At 45.7% G+C, this 18,085-nt stretch overlaps 1 protein-coding gene across 1 annotated transcript; it reads left to right on the plus strand.

Moving 5' to 3' along the window:
* Window positions 1–973: 973 nt before the first annotated feature.
* Window positions 974–4,249, plus strand: LOC126913474 (PHD finger protein 7-like). The gene is made up of 8 exons (XM_050713579.1): window positions 974–986; window positions 1,097–1,188; window positions 1,379–1,480; window positions 1,752–1,806; window positions 2,329–2,441; window positions 2,530–2,636; window positions 3,169–3,282; window positions 4,198–4,249. Exons 1-8 carry the CDS (start codon window positions 974–976, stop codon window positions 4,247–4,249), a joined length of 648 nt encoding a protein of 215 aa, XP_050569536.1.
* Window positions 4,250–18,085: the final 13,836 nt, after the last annotated feature.

The raw sequence follows: 18,085 nt of genomic DNA on the forward strand, positions 1-18,085 counted from the left end.
CTTTCTCTCCTTTTCTCTCTCTTTCCTTTTTCTCTATTTCTTCTTTCCTCAGATCTGCCAAGTAATGCTAGGCCTACCTTGTTTTCCCATAAAGCTGCATAGCTCAGTTGGATATAACTGTGTTGAGAGCACCAACATTAACAGAACATTTGTTCTCTGTGTTCTTATGAAAGTTGATGTTTACACATGGACCTTGAGTGTTATCTCACCGTAGTCCACATGGAGGGGAATTGTGAATCTGAGTCACTCCTCCCACACCTTCGCAGGTGGGACATGCAGCTGGCCAGGCCAGCCAGGCCTGAGCAAAGAGAGTTATAAATGAGAAATAAGGATGAAAGTGAACTTTGTCCTATAATAAAATTCCGGTGTATCATTGTCTATTCTGTGTACTCGATTCACTGAAGCACCTGTATTTTCAGCTTGTACCCATTGCTGCTTGTCCTCTTGTCACAGGGCACCACTGAAAACAGCGTGGATCTAGCGTCCTTGTGCCCTCCTTTCAGGTATTTAGAGACATGGGTAAGATCCCCTCTGAGCCTCCTCTTCTCCAGGCTGAACAGTCCCAGCCCTCTCAGCCTTCCCTCACAAGACAGATGGGAGTGCATTTTTTCCCAGGCCTGGAGTCCTCTCCACTGATTTCATGCAGGCCCAGGCTGGGAGGCAGGACTGGAGGAGCCACTGCCTGCTGGGGTCTGAGCACTGGGGTGGGGGAGGCAGACGTGGCTCTGATGTTCTCTGCCTGGGCCTGAGGCAGCCCTGGGCAGGGGACAAGGGGCTTGATGGGGGCTATGGCAGGAGCAGCAGGTGCCCAGGCCTCAGGGTGTGGTTCCTGTGCTGGGGACTCATATCATCCTTCTTCCCCCACAGAGTGAGCAGAGGACCATCTGGAGAAGCCCCAACACTTCTGGAATTGGGTTTTGGGAGTGTGTGCTGCCAGATCACTGTATCTGTAATGAAGCGCAGGGCCCCTGACATGAGGAAGAAAGGTGAGAGTAAAGTGATCCCATATCCCCCTTTGGCTGGGGGCTGGGCCAAGGGAGTTTCAGGATGGTCTGTGTGTGCTCAGTGATTGTGGCCTATGCTCTTCCCTCTTCAGTGTGTGTGCTGTGCTACCGTGCTGATGAAGACCCAGATATTTATGGTCAAAAAAGTGGGAATCGTGGTCTCTGCACTCATGAGAATTGCCTGGTGAGTTTCCCTTGGGTTGCCCACAGACTTCCCTTGGTTCTACAGCCTCTCTGTCCGCAGCCTGGCAGGATCAGGGTGTGGGGCTGTGCTCAAAGGCCATGTCCTGCCCAGTCCCTCTCTCAGCACCAGCCAGCACTAGCTGTCCCTGCCTCACCCACCTAAGAAGCTCCTGGGATATCCTGTTTTTCAGTATCTGGCCAGTGGGCTTTCTTCAAACCAAGCAAGAAGCAGTGAAGTGTACAACATCCTCCCTGAGGATATCCAAAGGGTAGTGAAACAGGCAACCAGGAAGGTAAGGACCACTAAGGGGGCATATGGAGTGTGCCAGAATGGATTTGTGGGAAATCAGCCTGTTCCTTGGGAAGGAAATTCCAGTGTTTCAGTGAGTTCCAGGAAACACAAGTCGCAGGAGCTTCATAGAGGCTCCAGAACAAGCAGAAACTGCAGTCCACAAGCTGGATCTGCAGGATGTTACCCAGCAGTGGCTGGATCCCCACAACCCTAGCAAAAGCCCTGGGGGCTCTGAGCACACCCCTGAGGTGGTGCTGCTGTGCTCTTTGCAGATGTGCTATGTCTGTGGCGAGAGGGGAGCCACCATTACCTGCCAGCAGAAGAGGTGTAAACACAGCTTCCATTACCCCTGAGGCTATGAAAATGGATGCATCTCCCAGTTCTTTGGGCAGTACAGGTAAAGGATGATGGTCCTCATGCTGGGCCTACTCTGTCTCTGTCATTCACCTCCTAGCACTGGCCAGGCAAACAAGGAACCTTCTTGTTATGCCCTCTGGGACACCTTCAAGTGCCCTTCTTGAGCCAGAGCCAGGATATGGAGAGATCATAATGTCCCCTACGCTGCACTCTTTGTGTGGGAGCCATGCAGGATGGTCCACGTACAGCAATGCCCTGCAAATCCCTTGTTGTTAGCCTCCACAGAGATGATGAAGGGAAATCCATGGGGAGGGAACAGGGGCTTGCATACAGTGCACGCCAGCAGCCAGCCACTACATCCATTATGGGTAAAATTGTCGAGAACCAAGAAGGACTTGGCAGTTCCTGTCACTGCCCATGTCTCCTTCTATCTTCTCCTCAGGTCCTTCGGCCAGGAGCACAGCCCAGCATAAACAGTGCTGGTGCAACAAGATGGGGAAACCTCGTGCGTCATTTGCCTGGAGCGCGTAGGAGACAAGCTCTCCTACCACACCATGGTGTGCCCCAACTGCAGGCAGACCTGGTTCCACCGGGGCTGCATCCAGGTACGAGGCCCTTCCAGTGCTCCTCAGGCATGGCAGGTGCCTGACAAAGGTGCCACACCCACACGGCTTGTCTGTCCCTTTTCTGCAGCAACAGGCTTTCCATGCTGGGCTGCTTTGTTTCCGGTGCCCGCAGTGTAATGACAGGGAGAAATTCCTGCCAGAAATGTTGTCCCTGGGGATCCAAGTCCCCACCAGGTGGGTTCTCCTCTGTGCTTCCACTGTGCCCACAAGACAGACGAGCCATGCTGAGGAAGGCCAGAGGCTCTCTGCCCAAGCTCTTCCTCCAACAAGAGTGAGGGGAGGGAAGGTGGGCCCCTAGGCAGGGATGGCCCAGGTCCCAGGAACCTATCCTGCTGAACAAGTAAGTAGGTGCTTGTGGATATCCACATGGAAGGAATTTATTCCTCCCAGGACTATTCTGAAAGTTTTTTCTCAGTGCTTGAATGAACTTATTGCCTCCATGCTCATGTGGGGCAAAGGGAGCCCCTGCTTCCCTCCTAGTTTTCTTCTGAAACCCCTGAGGCACTGACAACAGAGGTGCAAGATCATCTGCGTTTGGAAACGCAGAGTGGCTGCGTGGGCCTCCCAGGGTACCCCCCGTGCTCAAGTGTGCTGCTGTCATAGTGGCCTGAGGAGGTTGAAATGGGGACCCAAAGGGCAGGACATCCTTTTCTGCCCTATGCCTGGTGCAGGGGAGGCTCATCATCATCTTTTTCTTCACATGCAGACAACCAGCATGGGAAGCAGACAGTGGCTTCATAGATATGTACCAAAGGCATAGCCGCTGCGATGCCAGCTGGTGCCATTATGCCCAAGGAAGGGAGCAGGCAGAAGAAGAGGGGTAAGTCAGCAAAACCACATCAAATAGCAGATGCCTCTAGTCTCAGTCTTGCCAGATCCCTATGTTAGGTTGTGCAAGGAAAGCTCATCTGCGCACCTACACAAGAGTGCAGAAAGACAATGACAAGTGAGGGAAGCCACCTAAGACCTTGGCACAGCTTCTCAAAGGAAGCCCATCACAGGAGCCATCAGCCCATCAAATACCCATCTCCAGCTGCCTGGAATAGTACAGAGGTACAAAGCCAGGCAGGGACCTCAATTAAGGACCCAGATGAAGGGACAGCCAGTCCAGGCCTGTTCCCTGGGAGTCCCAGAGAAGCTGTCAGTCCCGTTGTTCACCTGTGATATCTATCCAGATGAGTGAACATTATATATATTAGTGAGAGTGGTATGTGTGTGTCTGTCCCGTGATCTATGTGGCCAGAATGGTATATGTGTATGTATGTAGTGTATACATGTGTCCCTACTGGGAATCCATCTTCAGCCTCTCCACTGGTTGGACCTGGGGCACGGGGCTGCTCAGCCTCGTCTTTCTTGGGCTATCAGCTCTAGTGCAATGTATTTTTCTCCATCACTCTTTGCAAAGAGTCTTACAAAGAGGTGGGCAGGGAGGCTTTCCAGGGGCTGAAAAACAGGGAAAGGGACAGCCTTTTCTTAAGACCGTGCTGAGCTATCAGGGCACATGGCACGCCCCTACTACCACTAGCCAAGTGGTCCTTCAGGCAGTGGAGACTTTGCCCTGGCTCTGGAGCTCACCCAGGGCTTTGCAAACTGGGACTGGTGGTTGGCTTGGGGGCCAGCTCAGGGAGCTCTGCTGGGCAATCATTCACCCACGTCCCTTTGCAGTGCATGGCTGCCTCCCTGGTGTGACAGCCAGCCCTGACTGCCGTGCTCACCAATGTGGTTGTTCCCCCAGGCCATGGTACCTGCTGCTGTGCTCCTCCTGTGCTGCCGCGGGCACCCACTGACGCTGCTCTGCCTTGAAGGACAGCACAGTCACCTGGGAGTGTGACAGCTGTGCTGGCCTGGGCACTGGTAAGAGGAGATCCTGGGCCTTCCACCGGGCTCCCTTCATGCACTGGATGGGGTTAGGGTTAGGGCTAGGGTGGGAAACACAAAAGTTATAAATGAGATAGAAGGATGAAAGTGAACTTTGTGCTATAGTAAAATTATGGTGTGTCATTGTATGTTCTGTGTACTCAGTTCACTGAAGTCACAAATTCAGTGGGTTACTGACAAATGTCCCCGTTGGTCTCTGGACTGGTGGACTAATGGTCTAATAGCAGACAGGGGGTCAGTTTGTGACAAGTTCACTAGCAGAACTCCAAGCCATTGGCAAAACAGCATTCAACTCATCACAAAAGCTGTTCAGGTTGGATTTCAGAACAATCCTTAAGATTAATCCAGGCATCTCCTTTTTTTTTTTTTTTTTTTTTTTCCCAGATCAGTTCTTAGGAACAATTTGTGTGCTTCAAAATTTTGTTTAAAAACTTGGGTTGAGGATCTGGCGATTCCATAAACTCCTTCAGGTTGTTCCTGCAGCAAAACTTACCGAATTGTATAGATGAGATGTCTGCAAATAGTATTGATTGCTCCTGTAGATTCAGAAATGGTCCCCACTGACTGGTTGTCCTACTCAGTGTGTAATTTCTGAGGCATGTGTCTCCTTCTAAAATTGTCCTTGAAAAATGTCAATTTCAGGATATTTCATACGCTGCATTTTAGACCAGTGGCCTAGCGATGCTTGGATTAATGTGCGTGGCACTGTTAGGATGTACTTAACACCACTGGTGTGTTTTAATATCTGTTGCATGTTCATGAAGTCTGCCTGTCCTTTTTTTCCCAGAAACACCACAGCCTGAAAGGTCTCCTTTCTTGGCCTGCTGTGGGCCCTGAAAGAACGTGGCGGTTTTGTCATCCATTTACACTCTCCTTCAGGGAGTGTGTAATTTTTGTGTGAGTCAGCAGTGCTCTGTGCTATGCCAGCTGCGCAGCCACATGTCGGTGGTGGCCAAGCTGAACTCAACAGACCCGACAGTGTCCGTGAGGTTCTTCTGCCTCCTGGCCTCCATCTCCTCCTCGGTCAGCAAAGGTCCTCACGGGTCAGGCAGACATCTGCCACCTGAGCACTGCCATCCTCATGCATGCCTCAGGGGCAGAAGGTGGAAACATAAAATGTGTCCTTGCCTAGGCAACAAAAACAGATCATCTGTGCTTTGCAGGGTGCAATAGCTGACTCTGCATCTGAAGAGATCTGTCATCTTTGCTTAAATGTCTAAAGCGACATCAGGCTTTGTCCTGATTGCTTCATGGTCCAGGTCTGCTTTCCACAGCTGTACCTGTGATGTGATCTCTCTATGTAACTCAGCTTTGGGTTTGGCCTTTTTTCTAGTCAAATAGTGATGGAAGTTTACTTTTTATACTCTTCCTTCATTACAAAAAGATCTGAAATACACTCATCCTCTGCTGAAGCCTTGCCAGCTTACCAAAGTTTAAACCAACGTTACTGTTCTATAGACAATTAGGGCATTTAAAGAATTTCTGTTACAGCCTAGGGCCCTCCATGGAGCTCTGTTTGTGTGTAGGGTGGGGTCAGTGGAGCCTGTCTTCCTCCGGGTTGGCTGGGGGCAGCACTCAGAAGTGTGGGGTCATGTTGGTAATCTACTGATTCCCCTTACAGCCTCCAGCATGCAGTCGGAGCCAGCTTGTCCCAGCAGCACCATCCTGCCAATGTCATCCCACAGCTCCCCATCTCCTGAGACGTGTGGCCAGTCAGGTTGGTCAGGCCCAAGCAAAGATCCGTCTGCTCACAGATAAAGGAGAGGCAACAAACACCTGCGGGGAAGCCTGGTCCCAGTCCCGGTCCCAGCATTTGCCCTGTCTCCTGTCCTGTACTCTTGACTTCCCCCTCCCTCCCGACCTGGGGTGCTGCCATTTTGTACCTCCCAACCACCATGCTCACAGCCTGCCCTGTAACTGGCCGGTAGCACCAACCGTCCCTTCAGGGTGCTGGGCAGTGCAGAATAGGCCATCCCTGCCCTCTGCATGCCCACAGCAGCCATTTCTGACATACCCCATGCGGGGTCGTGCTGTGCTGACACTGGCTGGCTGCTGTTGTTTGAAGCCATCATAGCCAGGTGATCCCTGATCACCTTCTGCGTGGCTGTAATTATCTCTGCACCAGAAAGTGCCCCTACTTGTCAGAATATATACATCTTTAAATACAAATTTTTGGTGGCCTTCTATGATGGGGTTACAGCATTGGTGGATAGGGGAAGAGCAACTGACATCATCTACCTGGACTTCTGCAAAGCATTTGACGCTGTCCACCATGATATCCTTGTCTCTAAATTGGAGAGACATGGATTTGATGGATGGACCACGTGGTGGTTAAGGACTTGGCTGGATAGTCGCACTCAAGAGTTGTAGTCCATGTCTCAATGTCCAGGTGGAGATCAGTAACGAGTGGTGTTCCTTGGGGGTCAGTGTCGGGACCAGCGCTGTTTAACTTCTTTGTCAATGACATGGACAATGGGATGGAGTGCACCCTCAGCAAGTTTGTTGATGGGACCAAGCTAAGTGATCTGGTCGACATGCTGGAGAGAAGGGCAGCCATCCAGAGGAACCTGGACAGGTTTGAGAAGTGGGCCTATGTGAACCTCATGAAGTTCAACAAGGCCAAGTGCAAGGTCCCGCATCTGGGTTGGGGGAATCCCAAGGACAAATACAGGCTGGGTGGAGAATGGATTGAAACCAGCCCTGATTGGGCTTTAAACTTAAAAAGGGTAGATTTAGATGAGACATTTGGAAGTTCTTTTCTCTGAGGGTGTTGCAGCACTTGAACAGGTTTCCCAGAGAAGTTACGGGTGCCTGATCCTTGGAAGTGTTCAAGGCCAGGTTGGATGGGACTTGAATCAACTTGCTTTAGGGGAAGGTGTCCCTGCCCATGGCAGGAGTGGTGGAATCAGATGGTCTTTGAGGTCCTTTCCAAACCAAACCATTCTCTGATCTTATTTAAAGCAGTGAATGCCTGCACATACACACTGATTTTAGATAAAGATATATTTCATATACATGCAGGGGCACAATGATATAAACCATAGATACAGCTGTAAAAAGACATTCACATTAAATTAATATCTGTAGGAGTGCAGGTAGAGAAAAAAAAAATGAAGAAAAATACAATAGAATTAGATCTTAGTAAAAGTCCAGCTCATGGCTCGACTTTACATGTCTTCTGGACCAGCCCTTGGGATGAAGGATGCTCAGGTGGGCACCCAAGGTCAGGAGCACAGACGTGTTAGAAGGTGCCTGGGGGCTGTGAGCCTATGCTGGGAGGCCACCGAGGGGCCCTGTGCGACCTCTGCCCCATGCAGTGCGGAGACCAGCCCTGTGAGATGCAACAAGGGGACCCTCATCCAGACCATGCATCACAGAACAGCTGCCCTCTATGACCTCAGCAGCTGTCTAGCGTTTCAGCTCTTATTTGAGGGCAGCAGCAGCAGCATGTTGGCAGACGTGTCTGGCACCAGCCCCATGAGCCACAGTGAGAGGCAATTTGGCCATCATGACTTTTTTTTTGGTGAGTTTCTAAAAGATACGTGTGCTTGCAATAACCAATTTGACAATTATTAGTGTAAATATAATTTGTGAGATTAAATGCTTAGTTTGTCAAAATAAAGGGTCATCTCTTGTGATAAAACAGAGAAGAAAAGCTTTGTTTCAAGGAGTGGTTTCACCCCATCCTGACACACTTGTGAAACAGTTCAGGTGAGCTGTATCCACTAGGGTGCAGAATTCAATCTCTCCTGGTCTCTATCCTCAGCAGGTAGCATGTAAATCAACTTAGAGGTCTCAGTGTAGGAAAGCAGCTAGGATACCTAAATGTACATGTGTAAATACACCTTGGATGCCGTAGAATACTAGGGATATCCACACAGAGGTGCATATGTGATGCAGGATTGCGGAATCACAGCATCAAAGAATGGGTGAGGTTGGAAGGCACCTCTGGAGGTCGACTGGTCCAACTCCCCTGTTCAAGCAGGGCCATCTGGAGGTTGCCCTGAACCATGTCCAGGTGGCTGTTGAATGTATGCAGGCAGGCAGACTCCACAGTCTCTCTGGGCAACCTGTGCCAGTGCTGGGTCACCCCCACCCTAAAGAAATGCTTCGTGGTGATCACAGGGAAACTCCTGTGTTTTCAGCTTGTACCCGCTGCCTCTTGTCCTCTTGTCACTGGGGACCACTGGAAATAGCCTGGCTCCATCCTCTTTGTGCCCTCCCTTCAGACATTAAGATCCCTCCGAGCCTTCTCTTCTCCAGGCTAAACAGTCCCACCCCTCTCTGCCTTTCCCCATACAAGAGATGAGAGTGCACTTTTTCTCAGGCCCAAAGCCCTGTGGGGAGGGGAGGTACTGCCTGAGACTGGCTGTGAAGGCAGCGCCCCAAGCTGTTCAGAGAGGAACTTGGACTCTCAAGCCCAGCTGGGGCCTTCCCCAGCCTCTCCAGTGGCTTCTGTCCCCAACATGCCTTACAACGTGAGGGCAGTGAGGGCATCCGACTACTCCCAGCCTCGTGTTCATGGCTTGGTCCAGCTCGGGGAGCGCTGGAACCGCAAGATGGCAGCTGCCTGCTGCAAGGAATCCTTGTGTCTGTCACAGTGCTGCCGGCAGGACTGGCTGTCCTGAATGATGCCACCTCTGCCCTCACAGGAGCCATCCCATGCCCACAGCCATCCCCATTTCTCTGGTTCATGTACAGCGTGAGGAGCCAGCAGGCAGGGAGAGGAACCTGGACAACACTGGGCGCCAGGACCAGCGGTGTCTGCCCTGTTCCAAGCTTCATCCCAGGGGCCTGCCTGTCCTTCTCCCATCATGTACTGACTTGGCTTCCCCCCGTAAAGGGGTCTGGGGTGCCGCCATTTTGTATCTCCCAACCGCTGTTTTCGCTGCCTGCCCCGACTGACCGGTGGCACCAGCCACCCCTTCATTACATAAAGATCTGATATACACTCATACTGTTCTGAAGCCTTGCAGCTTTCCAAAATTTAAAGCAACATTACTGTCCTATAGACATTTATGGTATCTAAAGAATTTCTATTATAGCCCAGGTGTATCTCAGCTTAATTTAAGAGCAGTATTAGGCATAAAATGAACCCACCTCCCTCACTTCAACGTATCCTTCACATATCTTGATCCTGCAAAACCCACACCAAAACCCCAAAGGTGTTATTCAGTTAATGAGTCATGCCTACATACAGTAACCCCAATCCGGTTGTTTCCTTAGTCATTGGGGAAAACATATAGAGTAGCAGGTCATGCAAAGAGGATGCAGGAATCCAGGTTCAGATGCTGTCATTATTCAGATGATTCCTCATTCCTCGTGGGAATGGAACCCACCCCACATTTTTTGTAGGATTTAAACAGGACATTATTCCCTTACAAAGGTAGATTATCTGTATGGGCTACCTGACTGACATACACAATTGCAACACTGACAGAATGTACTATTTAAGATTTCAGCCTCATTCTATCTCAGAACAAAAAGGAAAGGGAAAGGGAAAACAGAAAGTTTACTCAGTTTATGAAAAAAAATCATTTTAACTAAGGCCTTTATTTTAAATTTGCATTATTTTAAATTTGATTTGAAAACAATCAAACAGCAACAGAATTAGAGTTATCAGATAAAATTTTAGGGATTCAAGTCTTTTGAATCATCTGTGCTAAAAATTACCTACAGTCCTCTCATCTCTAGTGTTTTCTCTCAGTGCTAACTGTTACAACAAGTTTAGAAGGTTGAACTGGGTTTGGAAAATAATGGTGAATATGGGGAACCTTATAGTTTTCTGTGTGTATCAACAGACCAGCACATCAAAGACAGAAATACATCTATAGATAAAAAGAGGCATAAGTAGTTAGCCAGGGAGCAAAACCTTACTGTAGAAAATGACATAATCTCACTTCCTGGAGGTAGCTACGATTTACATTTGATGAGATTCCTAGGCATTAGAAAAAATGTGGAAGGAAAAGAGATCAGACACTCTTAAACACAAATTTGATGCTTAATACTTACTTTTTTCTTTGTGAAGTTTTCCAGGGAAGAAAAATATAAACGGCATTTTATGTACAGACAGTTATTTGTAACTAAAATATTTACTAAAATATTCCAGCTTCCTTTCGAAAGAAATATTCATGAAGTCCCATCCCCTTTTCTGAGGACTTTCATAGCAATTTTTCACCTGCAGTGAGGTCTTCTTGAATGAGTAGGTTTTAAAGTAACAAAACTGCTTTAGGAATAGATTTCATGTACACAGTAAATAAAAATTAAAGGTGTTTCACTATATTTAAAATCACTATTTTACTAACCTATTCATACCTAATAAAAACCTTTTCCCCTGACCTGTCAAAAAATCTGTTCTTAAGCAAATTAGCTCCAAATGAATATTACACAATTTAATGAAAGATAAGGCTATATATATTTTTTATCTTTATGTAAGTTATTAAGTCTAGTTTTTGTTTTTGTTTTTGTTTTTCTCTCAACCACTTCAGTTTTCCCTTAGTATCAGATTTTGAACAAGAAAGCAATTTGTTCTGGGATTAAGAAGGAACCACAGTTACATATTTTTTTTATAACCAAGCATGAGCTTCATACATTACCTTCTAGGGAATAATACTTGTGTTCTTATTTCTTGTTTCCGTACCTAACTTTCTCTATCATATATGCTGCCTTTAGGAGTATGACAGATAAAAAACATTTTGATAAAGTTTCAAGGATGAGTTTTAGAAAGCAGAAATAAAAAGCAGACCCTTTCCAGAAGACATTCTGTACATTTGCTAGGAACTGTTCTCAGAGGTCATTCTGCTAATTCATATTCTGGTTGGTTTGGGATCAGATTTGTATTTGTGTATGAATACAAACTGAGCAGATTTGTTTCCTGAAATCTCTGAGAGTGATAGAGGGAATGTAGTGGCATATTTACTATCAGCTCTAAAAGCTCTTGAAGCTTGATAAGAAAAGAATGAAGTTTTCCCTGATATGCTTGGGCTGTTCAGGTCAGATACTGCAGATTAGTTGTATTGAAAACAGTCTTTGTGAAAATCCATGGAGAGGTAGTAATTTTACAACCACTTGAATAAAAATGGTCTCTAGGAACCTTATATTTTCTGAATCCTTGGCGGTACCAAGGGGATCCTTTGAATCTTAAATGGCAGCTGGAGGAAATTGCATGTAATGAAAATGGTTTCAAAGTTAAAATAAAAAAAACGTCTAGTTTAATGCCTTTCCCACTGGATATCCCCAAATAAATGACTGAGATTAATCAGCTAAAACAACACCCCCCCAAAAAAAACACATCATCAACAACAACATATTTCACCTTCTATTATGTTGCTAAAATATATTTATGTATTTTTATATTTTTAATAAGAAAGATCCCCCCCTCACCCCTTTAAATATTTGCAAAATGTTAGGCCATTGTATGTGTATGTCAACAACTAATGATTATGGTCTGTTACAAGGACCTAAATCTTTGAAGGGGCTGCTGATGCACACTTTTAACTGCACCATAAACTGTGGCTGATATGAATATAATGTTTCCACAGAGAGATTAGGGCTTGTCCACTTGTTGTGACTTTTTCACTGAGGAAAGCTATTTCTATGAGCTAATGATTTTCCTTCTAGCTTTAGTATTGAAGGGTAGGGTGGCCCTTCAGAGGGATCTGGATAGGCTGGACTGCTGGGCTAAGGTGAATGGGATGAAGTTTAATAAGGCAAAGTGCTGGGTCCTGCACTTTGGCCACAATAACCCCATGCAGTGCTACAGGCTTGGGGCAGAGTGCCTAGAAGACTGTGAAGAGGAAAGGGACCTGGGAGTGTTAATCGCTGCTCAGCTGAACATGAGCTGCCAGTGTGGTCAGGTGGCCAAGAAGGCCAATGACATCCTGGCCTGTATTAGAAATGGTGTGGCCAGCAGAACCAGGGAGGTGATTGTCCCTCTGTACTCAGCTTTGGTGAGGCCGCACCTCGAGTGCTGTGTTCAGTTGTGGGCCCCTCACTACAAGAAGGACATCGAGGTGCTCAAGCGAGTCCAGAGAAGGGCAATGAAACTGGTGAAGGACCTGGAACACAAGTCTTATGAGGAGTGGCTGAGGGAGCTGGGATTGTTTAGTCTGGAGAAGAGGAGGCTCAGGGGAGACCTCATTGCACTCTACAACTTCCTGAAGGGAGGTTGTGATGAGGAGGAGGTCAGTCTCTTCTCTCAGATAACTAATGATAGGACTCGAGGAAGTGGCCACAAGTAGCACCTAGGGAAATTTAGATTAGATACCAGGAAAAACTTTTTCTGTCAAAGAGTGGTCAGGCGCTGGAACGGCCTGCCCAAGGAGGTGGTGGAGTCACCATCCCTTGCGGTGTTCAAGAAGTGCCTGGACAAGGTGCTACGAGATGTGATTTAGTAGCTTAGTGGGTAGTATTGGTGATGGGAAGATGATTGGACTAGATGATCTTGTAGGTCCTTTCCAACCTTGTGTTTCTATGATTCTGTGATTCTATGAAGACCTGGGTTGTGATGCAGAACATTCTAGTTTCATACCTTGATGAAGATCCAGACGAGACATCACAGGTTCCCCATCTTATACTGTCTTGGGAATAGAATCATACAATCATAGAATGGTTTGGGTTGGAAGGGACCATAAAGATTTTCTAATTCCAACCCCCCTGCCATGGACAGGGACACTTTCCACTAGACCAGGTTGCTCAATGCCTCATCCAACCTGGCCTTGAACACCTCCAGGGATGGGGCTTCCATAGCTTCTCCGGGCAACCTATTTGACTGCCTCATCACACTCTGCTTAAGAATTTCTTCCTTATATCTAATCTAAATCTACCCTCTTTTAGTTTAAATCTGTTGTCTTTGTTCTGTTGCTGCACGCCCTGATAAATAGTCCCTCCTCAGCTTTCCCGTAGGCAAATACAGCAATAGAATAGATCAACTGTAGAGAATATTTAGAGAATTCTACTGTTTCTTCATCATTTTTGCCTCAGTTTCTCTTTGAGCAATCTCTGACTAACTGGAGTTCGGTAGATTTGAACACATAGTTTAGGACCTCTCAAAGCTGTCCTGGCTTCCAAAGAACCAGTCCGGACCTCTGATTATGGGGTCCTAGTTTTGCAAGATGAGGCTGACCTAGAGGTGGAAGAGGAGTGTTGTCCAGGCAGAGGCCTGACCTCAAAGGACGATCCTTAGACCAAATTTCCAGAAAATATTTTTTTAGTTTAGGGAAATTCTGCTTTAGCTCTGTAGTTTTAAAAAGTGTTATTTGGCATTTATATATTTCTTATACATCTCTATGATTGCTATTAAAATTTGTCTGAAATTGCTGTAGTTTTCTTAAGCATGATGTATTTTTGCCTCTGTTTTCTTTCCTCTTGGGGTTTAGTGATTGCATGTTCTTGTTGTTGCTTGTTATTGTTGTTGGTTTTTGCCTGTTAATTTGGGAGAAATGGGCTTTGCTGTGTGCAGTATACACATGCTTGAACCATTCATATTTGTCAGCATTATTTTTACCAGAAGAGGGAATCCAAGGTATGTAATGAAAAGCCATAAACGATATAGCCGGAATTAGAACCCCTTCATTAACCTACCCCCTCTCCTCTTGAAAAAAATAAATCCTATTTCAGAAAGACGGAACACTGAACGTATTATACAATGTTTCTTTAAATCATGAAAAAGCCTGTTAAAAGGCTTTTTGCAGGTCTAGTGTGTCAATGTGTCCCTGCCATCCTGATGATCATCTCAAAAGTTTGACCTTAGCTTGGATTTCATCTTTTTCATAGCTGAAAATCCATCTGCAGTCAAAAAAATGTGCTCCCACTTTCAGCTTCTAATGATTGATACTCTGGCTGAGCCAGTCTTTCATTTAATTGTACTATCAAGGTTTGCAAGGTTACAATTTCCATTTTCAGGTTACCTACTTTTATTTTGAAGATACAATGTGATTAGCTATTTCCCTTGCATCACTAACAGAAAGTGGTAATGAAAATTGCCACTGGTTAATTTTAGTCACATCCATGCTTCTAAACTGCTTATGGTTTTCATAGTCAACTAATATACTAAGCTAGCATACTAAGTCCCATATCTGTGGGCAAAAGAATGCATTGACTAATTGGTGAAGCTTTCATATAGCATGTTGTGGGTGCCAGATTCACAGAATTCAGCCATCTAGCATTTACACTGCCAGTCTAAGCTGTGTAGGTTGCTGGGGTTTGGCCCCAGCTAACAGCCAAGCTCCCCAATTACTGTTGCAGGAAAAACAGACTTGAATTGGGGAAGTAAATCTATTGTCAATTAATATAAATATTTAATTGCTAATTTGGGTGTTAGGAAACACAGAAGCAGACATTAAAACACCTCTCTTCAACCTTACCCAGGTTTAATTTTATTCCCAGTGTCACTTCACTACAGACATCCCTCCCCCCTTGTTATTGCTGCAGGCTACACTCAGGACCATTGCATGTGAGTCAATGGCAGGTGAAAAGGCTTGTGGTAAATACAAAGAGCTTTTTTGCTGCTATTCTTCTCACTCTTTTTTCCTTCCTTCTTACACATTTCTTATGTTCTGGTGTTGGTCCTCCATGGATACTTTTTGGGGTGTGCCTGTTCTGGCTTGCACTTTTCCATGGGCTGCAGTCCCTCTGGAGTTGTATCTGTTCCACCATGCAGCACTTCCAGTTCCTCTGACCCTGTTGTTCCCTCATTCCTTCTTCCTCTCTATCTCTGGCATTTTCTACCCATTCTTAAACATGTTTTCACAAAGGCACCACCAACTTTGCTGATGGGATCATGTGTTCCCTGTAGTGGGTCCACTGTAGACCTGGCTGTGTGCAGCACAGGGCAGGCCCTGACCTCCTCCCACAGATGCCACCTCTGCAGCCCCCCAGTACCAAACTGATCAGGCAGTTTGATCTATTTCCTGTAGTTATTCCTCACCTTTCCGACTGTGGCTTATAGCAGTCCTCACTCTGCCATCACCCCCAACCCCTCCTTGCTCCCCTAACTGCTCAAGGAGCTTTCGTCACTTCAGCTGTGATGCAAGTGTGTGTAGGAAACTAAACAGACTGTCAGGTCATGAGAGACTCTTAAGCAGCTGTAGTGCTTCTCACACCTCTACTTAAACCTTGAGCACACAAATTCTTCTGCTCCTCATTTTCTAGGCTTCGCATTACAAAGCTGGAAACATGTTTACAGAGAGTTAGTTCACATATATTTCTGTAGCTTTCTTTTTGGCTGAGATCACTCTAAAATGTGGTAACAAACAAAGAAACTAAACAACTGTGTTTTAGACCCGTTCATTTATCTTCTCTCCACTCTGCCACAAGGTACCTGGGCATGGCTGTCTCAGACTCCTGTACTTTCTGGAGCTCTTGGAGAAGAAAGGGAAATAGGGATTTTCCTCTTCTGCTCTGTCCATCAGGGTCATATAAAGGTAGGTCAGATGAAACCCAATATTTAGGATTTGTAAATTGGTTTATAAACAGTGCCATGCTACAGAATGAGTTTGTCTTGAGCGGGTGCCAGCAAGTCACCACAAACTGCTCTGCGAGCCAGGAATTAGCTCCTTTTTGCTCCAGAAAACATTAAACTGCAGAACATAGGCACATGCAAAACACTTGACACTACTCTTTCCTCCCCTGACAAATGCTGAATCTGGCAGGTGGGTGTTGAAAACATATATTGCCTACCAATTGGAAAACCCTTGTGTACCTTTTGAAACTGATTCCATTTTTGTTATTTGGTAAAACAGTTCCACTGAGGTAGCAGTGGCCTACAAGACTTAGAATCAGCCAGAAAGAAAAAATAAATAAATGTTACTTGGCTACAGCTGAAAAATGCATTCACAGTGAAACAGAAAGCTGACCTTTAAGTTTTGTTACCCTTGGGTAATTATTAGCCTTGGGAAAATGTGGTGTTGTCAGAAAGTTACTGTACTCTAAGAAAGTGTGCTAGAATTAGAAAGCAGCCATTCAAAATTAGGCTAAATGTATACAGTAATCATGAGATAGTCTTATCATAGGCTGACTGAATGCAAGTTCAGATACACACAGTTGTGGTTTTCTTCAAAAATATTAGGTGATCATTGCTGGGTAGGCTTATAATTGCTTTAAGTGTAAAAAGCAATACCTGCTGCTCAACTACTGTGCTTGTCTCATTACAACAGCTTCTGGAAGAGTCATAATATTCACTTTTTTTGTAATTTAAGGAAAACACCATTTTGATTTCTTAGTCATTGTCCATTAGTTGAGTCTCCCTCTTATCAGTAGTGTCTCCACCATATATAATATATTATTCCTAAAACCGATTCTGAAAAGTTCAAATCACTATATTTATGTCTCTCACACTGCTGCAACTACAAGGCTTTATCTAACACATATATACATTTCCACATGACACTATAAAGATATTGATTCTAGGTTTATTCTAAACTGTCAGGTAAATAGGCTTGATCACAGTAGAGCAGAAAGCCTATTGACTTTTCTGGGGAGAGACAAATAAAGCTCTGAAGCTTTACCTGGCCCAAAATAACCTTTTGAAGGTCAAAATATTCGTATCTGTGGTTAAAAAATACACCCGCCACCACCACACACAGCACACACACAAAACTTGCCTTTAAATTTGCATCGAGTATTTTATTCCAGTGATATCAACCAAGGATAAATAGAGAAAGTTATCTACAAGGACACTGGAAAACAAGACAACATTTCTGGACTATCTTGCCTCACAGTGGTAACACCTCAGTTTCCATACAGTCCCAATCAGTATTCATGACTACGGGGCAAGGGATTATTTAGAATGGGTAAGAGAGGCACAAATTGGCCAAAGTGCACAAGTAATGAATAGCCAGTGTGAGACCAGTGACAAGACCAAGTGTCACAGCTGTTGTAGCCCTTTCCCTGCCCACAGCACCTTCTGATTATTTCATATACCTGGTATGTACATTTTATATTGGGATGATGGCCCATGTCTTGCATATCACCATGCATACTGGGGCTCTAACCCCAGGCTACCTAGGGCTAAAACCACAGGAACAGAGGGAGAAAGTTGAAGACAGAAACCTACAGCAAACTGAACAGGAGTAGTCATATAGCAAGTGAGCTGGCTGCACAGTGAAAGACATTTAAAAGCTTGACAAATGTAGCCCTGTCTCACCTAAGGGTAAATTTTTTACCTTTGAGCTGCAGCTCAATAATTTTTAGATCTAAAGGCATGAGTCTGCGAATTTTTAACAACCAGACCCTTTTCTTGCCACCCATTGAGCTATTCACAGCATAAATGCTACAAAAATAACAGCAGCATATTGATAAATGCAATTAATCATAGTTCTTATACTGGGATTTTAAGTAAGTGATTGCCTTATATAAATCCTATTTCTTCTTTCTTTCTTCATACCTCCACCACTATGGAGAAAGTCCTGTGAAATCTATTCCATTTACTCCATAGGATCAGGCTGGGACTGAGCAAGTTCAAAAAAGAGACATTAGGAAACCTAACAGAAACTTGTGTTGCAGATGTGGAACTGAAGAGCAATAAAATGAAGGTTTGCTTGGAGGTCTGGCAGGGATGACAGGCTCAGTGGACAAGCCCTGCTGGCATGGCACATGTGTTTCTGTTGGGCAGGAGTGGGACAGGACACGACTCAGAAGGCACCTGTGTGTCAGTGTTTAGTGATGAAAAAAGAGACACTATTGACTGCACACATGCACATGGAAAACTTCACATTTACTTAGCAGTCTGTGACAGCTTTAGCAAC

The sequence above is a fragment of the Cygnus atratus genome, chromosome 1 (genome assembly GCF_013377495.2).
Source record: "Cygnus atratus isolate AKBS03 ecotype Queensland, Australia chromosome 1, CAtr_DNAZoo_HiC_assembly, whole genome shotgun sequence".
Classification (NCBI taxonomy): Eukaryota; Metazoa; Chordata; class Aves; order Anseriformes; family Anatidae; genus Cygnus; species Cygnus atratus.